Below are 8,001 nucleotides of genomic sequence, written 5' to 3' on the forward strand. Positions count from 1 at the left end.
ATGCACAATTTTTAATTCACCAGCTGAAGTGAATGCTACTGAAACCTGGCAAATATCACTGACCATGAGTCAGAAAAACTTTTTTTATGTGTATGGGTGTTTTGCCTGCATGTATATCTGTGTAGCAAGTGCATGCAGTATCTATAGAGTCCAGAGCCCCTAAAACTGGAGTTATAAGCAGTTGCTAGCTGCCAGGTGGGTGCAGGGAATTGAACCACTGAACCTTCTCTCCAGCCTCAAAATCAAGTAAACTCTTTAGAGGTACAAATGTCTAAAATAAATTCCTATGATGTTCATTTTAAATATATTATTACATTTAACTATTTTTTGTGTGTACATATATACAAAGACATGAATATGTCATAACCCATGTATAAAGGTCAGAGGACAACTTTCAAGAGTCAGTTCTCTCCCTCCACCATGTGCAGGACTGGGATCAAACTCAAATTTTCAGGCTTGGCAGCAAATGTCTTTACATGCTGAGCCATCTCACCTGAATCTAGGACTTTTAACCATCTAGGTTTGGTTCTGTCTAAAGCTCTGGAGTAAGTCATGGGTCCTCATCTAGAAAACAGCAGTAAATGCAGCTTCTCTTCATTTGCTGCTGAGATGGCTTTAGGGAAAAGTACTGTCTGATACATAAAGGACTGCACACAATGAAGATCACCATTTACCAGCAAAAAGATGTTAGTAGTTAATCACATTTACCACAGGCTCTTAAATACACTTTCCAACTGCATTTAAAGACATCTGTAGCTTCTCAGAAGGCTGAAGCAAGAGACTCACTAGATTCTAGGAGTTGAGGTTGGCCCAAACAACACAGTGAGACTATGCCTCTTGAAAAAGGAACTTTTTGTTAGTGATCACAGAGCATGCCTGCAATGCCAGTAATACTTAGGAGGCTGAGGCAGGAGAATCACAAATTTGAGGTCAGTCTAGTATATAGAGTCAATTTTATGTCAGTCCTGGATACATCATCACCTTGTTTCAAAGAAGAAAAAGGGGAGGGGTATTTTTTTTAAAAAAATAAAAGGCACAGGCACAATAAAATACAACCACAAGAGTTTAGGGCCACAGCACAAGCTAAAATATACCTGTTATTTGATTTTCAAAAAAAAGAAAAAAACAAATTTAAAACTTTCTATAAAATTTTATTATGTGTGAGCAAGAGAGTGAGTGCAAGTTCATGACGTGGTGTCACACCTAAAGGTTGGAGGACACTCTGTGGAGTCAGTTCTCTCCTTCCACCTTTGTATGGGTTCTGGGAACGGAACTCAGATCACTAGGCTCACATGGCAAGTACTTTTCTTGACCCACTGAACCATCTTACTGGCCCTAACACTTTTTAAATGGTTTATTTGTAAACACAAAGTTTACTGTAAATTTTCCCAAGTCACTAAGTGTGATAACGTATGCCTATAATACTAGTACTTAAATTAAAAGGTTGAGGCAGAAGGATCGAGAGTTCACATAGCGAATTCCAAGCCAGTCTGAACTAATTGGCCTCAAAAACAAAAAACAGACAAACCAAACAAAAAATATAAACAGTGAAAAAACTACCTTCATAAATGTATGAACTGCCAATTTTGTATGTTAAAAAAAAAGTCTACTTAGCTGGGCAGTGGTGGCACATGCCTTTAATCCCAGCACTTGGGAGGCAGAGGCAGGCGGATTTCTGAGTTCGAGGCCAGCCTGGTCTACAGAGTGAGTTCCAGGACAGCCAGGGCTACACAGAGAAACCCTGTCTAAAGAAAAAAAAAAAAAAAGGAAAAAAAAAGTCTACTTGCCTGAATATTTATTTCTTCTCTACTGTTCAATCATGAATCCATGGTGTCAAAAAATTCTAATTTGGACATATTAAGAGAAAGTTTCCAAAATACATGACCAACTACGTACTTTTAACACAAAGTTCCCTGCTTCTTACAAAGCGCTTAACACTTCAACATAGAACAAGAAAATAGTATTTCACCAACATCTGATACCATCTGACTCTGCCAGTCCAGAACTGCCTGTGGTAGGGTGAAAGGCAGTTTCCCCTTCCTCTTGCTACCCTCCGCCAGGCACCTTCTCTGTATGTTCTTCCTCATCGTAAGTAACAAAGGAGATCATCACTCAGATGCTGCCTGGCCCCTAGTGGAGTGGTTTATGCACACATGGACACTCCCCTTCAAGTACACTGTAGGCCTAGTAGACTCCCTTCTTTATCAAGGGCACTCTCTTCTCCACCCACTACCATCCCTAGAAACACAACTAAAATGTACTTGATGGATTCACAACACAGTCCCCAAAGATGTGGCCTTTTATCACTATAGTTTAAGTATCAGCTGTTTCAAAGTCTAGGGCTCTCTGCTCCCTCTCCTTGCTTCCCTTCCCTCAAATTTGATCTTGTGCTCAGAACACACACCTTGCCTACCCTAGCCCAGATCCCCTTAACAAAACAAAGTTCAATTTTTCTCAACATTATCCTTTTATCTCTGTCCCAGCCTTCACTGCTTTAAACACATTTAACATAAATACCTCAGCCATTTATTTGCTTAATTTACATCTTTAAGGTCTGTCTTATCTTGTTACAGATCGTAGACTAACAGTTATTCTTAACAAAGTTTCACCTTGTTTAATATATTCAAATAATGGCTCCTTCCTCAGAGTGCACCCTTACTCCCTTTCAAGACAATGTGATGTTGCATTTCACGTAATCAAAGACTCAAATATGAATGCCATCTTATTCTTTGATCATTTACATCAGAATCATTAGAAACTACTACTCTTTGTTTCATATATTTGTAAATGTGAAAGTACTCTTCTGCTTCTCCTGGGTAAAAAATGGAAAGGGAAAGAGACAAGGTGCTTAAGTGCAGAACATCCTATCTGATGAGTTCTGCTCTGGTTAGCAGTACAGTAAGTAAGTGTCTGACAATCCAGTAAGAGAAGCTACACTGAAAGGAGGAGGAGGAGGAAGAAGAGGAGAGAAGGAAGAAGAGGAGGAAGAAGAGGAAAAGGAAGAGGAGGAGGAGAAGGAAGAAGAAAAGGCATCTTTTGGGTTCGATCTTCTAAACCTCTGTATAAGATACTACAGGTCTTTCTGTGGTCTTACTAATTTGCCCCACTTTTAAGAAAAAAAATCTACAACAATCTCACTCAGTAACAGCAAAGCTGAAAAGTCTTCAAGTTACCAGTGTCAGAGAATAAACTTCAGGATGAAACTTGTCTGGTACGATCTACATTTCACATGATTACAGTCTTCTGGCTCAAGCAGAACAAGATTACTAGAGCAAGAAAGCTCTACACAGGTGTACCTAAACCACTGTTTCAAGATTTTTTTTCCTCAATAAGTAAGATTTTTATGAAAATAAATATCAAACAACTTGTCATTTAAAAAGAAAAGTACCATTAGTGATTTTTCCCTACCTACCTGTGAATCATTTCATTACTCCTTCCTACTGCTCAACAAATTTTAAGTCAACAAAACTCTTCTGAAAAATGATGGCGGAGTGAGAACATTCCCTTCTCATTTCTACATTAACTTTCATGACTGGATTCCAAGAACAGTATTCAAACTGGAGCCATGAAATCTAAGTTTTGTTTTAACAGTAGAAATATTTTTTAATACACTTGTTTAAAGTCACATAAAGAGTTCCAGAACTTGATCATCTGTGTCTAGCACCAATCTGCAGGCAGCAATGTAATTTGATTTGGACCCATTCATCAGAAACTGATTTTCAGATGCCGCTACAACTACAAGTACGTACTGGAGAAATGCTAGCTGCGCTGAGCCGGCTGAGTCGGCATTGTTCGCAGCACCACACACAAGTTTTTATTTTGAAGGAGAGCTTAAACGAGGAAATACGAATAATTGGCAAGGTTAGCACAGAGCTGTCCAGAAGTACTCTGAATTACTGAATGAACAGAAAACTCTTGGAGACCCGATACGATCACCTAAGAAAGTTTACATGGAAGCTATTTAGTGAGCCGGGGAAAAAGATTTAAGAGTATTTTGCTTCCCGCGCCCCCCCCGAAAGATTTAAAGTCCTTAATTTTTTTAATTTTTCATCTCCACTGTAAAACCATACCTCAAAGGCAAACTGGAGCCCAAATGGACGTTTAAAAGCCTGCTAGCTTCTTTTTAAGGTTACATATGTAAATGAAAGACACCACAGCAACTTTGATGACAACTCGCACATGAGGTTTGGGGTTTTGAAAAAAAAATACTAGGTGATCAAAAAAAAAAAAAAAATCAAGAGTTTCTAAATAACCACTACGCGTTTTCCCAAGCAACACATTCCAAGAAACTTCTCAGTAGCAACTCGTAAGAAGGCAGTAGCTGCGTCCGCGACTGCACAGCCTAGAGTGGGGGTCCGATCCTGAAAGCCCTCATTACCTCTGGTCGCATTCTCTCACTCCGAACCTCCAAGGTCCCCTCCGCTGTCATCCCGGCCGGCCACGCATGCTGACACTCGGCCGCGCCCCCGCTTCACTTTTCCTCCCCAGCAGGGAAGCGCATCCCAAGGCCCGGGACCGAGTCTCCCGCCACTGCGACCCTCAGCTCCCTCCCCGCCGCGGACTCTGACAGCGAGTCTAGCTAGCCCCAGCCTCACCTGTGCTGTCATTCGCGGAGAAGCCGGGTGAGCTGAGTTTGGCTCGTTTGGGGTTGGGCGGTCCGTCCAGCAAGTTCTCGGCCATCTTCACCTGCTCGCGGAAACAGCCCTGAGCGCGGGCGGCGCGACGCGGCCCGGACGGGGGTCGGGCCGGCGGCTGCGAGCAGGCGAGCCAGCGAGGAGCGAGCGCAGGAGCGCGGGCCGGGCCGCGGAGGGCGCAGGCCGGGTGGGGGAGGCGGCGGCCAAATCTCAGCCTCAGCAACAGCGCCCCGCAGCGCTCACCGCCCGCCCCCGGCCGCCGCCGCCGCCGCCGGCCGCGGCCCCCTCATCCCCTGCCCGCCTCCCGAGCGCGACACTCCGCGGCCCGGGCACCTAAGCGGCCCGGCCGCCTCCGCGGGCCCGGCTGGCAGCGACGGCGCCCGGCCCCGCGGCTCAGGCGGCGCCCGGGAACATGGTGGTACCGCCGCCGCCGCCTCGCCGCCCCCCCCCCCGCGCGCGCCCCACTTAATGAATTCGCCCGCGGCCGGACAACCGGGGGGCTCTGGGCTCCGCCGCCCGCCCGCGGCCCGCCGCCGCCGTGAGGAAAAACAATGCGCCGAGCGGGGCCGCCGCCGCGCCGCGGCCCCCCCACCCCGTGCCGCCGCCGCCGCGGCCGCCGCCGCCGCCGGGCTCCGGGAGGCCGAGACGAGAGGCGAGCGGGGCCGCCGGGGCGGGCGCCGAGGGCCGGGCGGAGCGGGCCGGCCAGGCGGAGCGGGGTGCGCGGGCGGTTGTGGGGCCCGGGACCGGCGGGGCCGAGTAGATCGCGCTCGAAGCCCCGGTCGGATCCGCGACAAGATGGCGGCTGTTGATTCCTCAATTAAAAAAAAAAGAAAGTTTTTTTTCTTCTCTTTCCAGAGCCTGAACGGGGAGGGGGAGGGGGCGGGGCACGCCTGTACGTCACCCCCCGCGGCGTCACCACGCACGGCCCCCGCCCCGCCCCCTCCACCTGCGCCGGCCGCGGCGGAAAGAGCCGAGCGCGCTCGGGTGGAAGGGTCGAAGGCGCGGCGGCAGTGCGTGAGGGGACGGGCTGCGGCGCTGGGCCCGGCCTGCGAGACGCTAAGGGCGCAGAGCAGACGGCCACTTTTGTTCTGACGGTGTCAGAAACGCGGCACGCGCGGGGAGGGCGCCCTGAGCTCGAGCCTAGGCCCCCAGGCGCGGAGTCGGCGCTGATCCCGACCCAGCTCGTCCGGTCTCACCCCGGCAGCTCTGCCTCTTCACAGCTGGCTCCTCGCCTCCTTGCTTGCGAGCCTCCGGGGTGACATCGGACTAGGAAGGCGCCAGAGCAACCTGCGCCTCTTCCCGTCACCCCTATGGTAGTGATGGCGAACTGGCGCCTGCAGGTTACAGAAGGTCCTCGGGTCTGTGTGCCGATGGGGAAACTGAGGCAGGAAGGGCCAAAGCAAGTTTTTCCAAGATCACCGAGGGAGAAAAATGACAGGCCAAGAGTCAACCCCTTGTTCTCCCCAAGTTTAGCAAGGGCACCGCGAGGCTCTTGGGCGCACACTCCCAAGCCCAAAAAGATGGGGCCAGGTCCAACGCTGTCACCTGAAGGAAGCAGTTTTCAGTACTACCTCCTGGGTCTGAGAAGGGTCCAGGTACCAAGACCAAGGGCTTCGATGTTCTGGGGGTGCTCCTTACTTCAGACAACCACCCTGGCTCTGGCAGGTACCCAGAAGAATGTAGAATCGCAGGAAGAACCTCTCACTTGTGTGTGCCACACACCTCAAAAACTAAAGTTTTCCCATCTCTGTTAACACTCTAAAACCTGCCAGCTTGACTCGGAAGTCCTTATCTTCCAGGTATTAGCAGCATCCCTGTTTCCTGAAACCTGTGAGTCAAACAGACCCCTCCCTCTCCATCTGCCCAGCCCACGATGCAGCCAGTCTCCCCCACATTCTTTACCTGAAGAATGAGCTCCTCCTCCTTCCACCACAGCTACCTGGTGTGTTGTCCATCATGGTCCCAACCTTTGACTTAGGCAAGTTCTTACATAAGCTTTTCTTGTGTTTCATGTTCTTCACCACATAGCCACAAAATTACCTATCCAGACAAAAAAATCTCCCTCAGCGATCTTGTTTTGCCCCTTCCTGCCTCAGTTTCCCCATCTGCACACCGACCCGAGGACTTTCTGTAACGTGCAGGCTCCACTTCGCCATCACTAGTATAGGGTGAGGGGACGAGGCACAGGCCTACTTGCAACAATTGGCTCCTATACAAAGAAAAGGAGATACACTGAGAACATATATATAACAGTCATAGACATGTATATTACAATGTATGGGCCAGGATTGAGTGATGCACATTTTTCTTACACTGTTCATCTCCCTTCTTTCCATCACTCTGTCCCTGTCAGCATCCTACATCCACCAAGTTGCTCTCATCATCTGAAATATTTTATACTTAATGTCAATGCTATTCGCAGTCCTGACAACACCTGTCACTAGCCCAATAATTGATTCTCCAAAACCCAGTCTAGATCTCAGTTGCTCCAGGAAGCCCCTCTAACATTTTAGGGCCTTGGATACCACTTATGGGCAAAATTCAAGGGCACAATATTAATACATTGTTCCATTTGTTTATGTTTTTAATTTATTCAGCAAGTATTTTCCTTAAGTCTCTTCAGAATCTTGCCACTATATTAATTCCCCGGGGCAAAACCCTAAAGAAGTCCCTGTGCACTCTATTTGAAAAGTTAAAGCAACAAGCATGGGAAATCATAACCAGAATATTCAGCAGTTCATCTTCACAGGAGATGAGGAAAAGTCTGTGGTCACAGAGCCACAGCGAGACAGAGGACTAGCATTACAGCATCTGAGGTACCTTGGATCCATGGGTCTCACCATGGGCATTGCATTCATTGAGGGTAGGATCTACGGTTTTAACCAAGAAGTGAGTTTGATAATTTTATGACTGAATGGGTGGATGCAGTCTCAGATCCCCTGATCCTGAGGCCTCTGGACTTTAAGAAGAGTAGGCTATCCTGATGGGCTACTCCTCCTTTGAATGAACATGGTGTCTAGTCACCTAGAAAATCCAAGGCCTTCCCCCAAAGGAAGCTGTTGGTAAATGCTTTGTCTACTACTATGTGCCTGACCTTGAGTCATTCCCCTGCTTGTGGGCAGGTACTGGGTCACACTCCAGTTTACAAAGAAAGCTGAGAAACCCAGTCCCTACATTTTGGAGTAAGTGTGGCAGGACCGAGCCTGGGTCACAGTTCTTAGACACCAAGCCCCTAGCTTTTCTTTGTCCTTTGTGCCCAATCCTGAGACACCGGCTCCACAGAAACATTTCTATTTGTTCTCACCTGTATGGTTTTGGTCATTTCCTTGGGTACTTGCTGATACAGGGTTTTCTTTCTATTTCTCCC

General features: G+C 48.1%; 1 protein-coding gene across 3 annotated transcripts in view; it reads right to left on the reverse strand.

Moving 5' to 3' along the window:
- Positions 1–4,903, reverse strand: part of Crebbp (CREB binding lysine acetyltransferase) — a 116,677-nt gene extending 111,774 nt beyond the window's left edge. For 2 of the 3 annotated variants that reach the window (XM_076937301.1, XM_076937300.1), the window contains exon 1: positions 4,596–4,820. In XM_076937301.1, coding sequence (XP_076793416.1) covers positions 4,596–4,680 — 85 coding nt within the window. In that variant the 5' untranslated portion in view covers positions 4,681–4,820. Of the gene's footprint in view, positions 1–4,595 lie in introns of all 3 variants that reach the window. The other variant, XM_034505817.2, reaches the window with a different exon arrangement.
- Positions 4,904–8,001: the final 3,098 nt, after the last annotated feature.

The sequence above is a fragment of the Arvicanthis niloticus genome, chromosome 6, assembly GCF_011762505.2.
Source record: "Arvicanthis niloticus isolate mArvNil1 chromosome 6, mArvNil1.pat.X, whole genome shotgun sequence".
Taxonomy (NCBI): Eukaryota; Metazoa; Chordata; class Mammalia; order Rodentia; family Muridae; genus Arvicanthis; species Arvicanthis niloticus.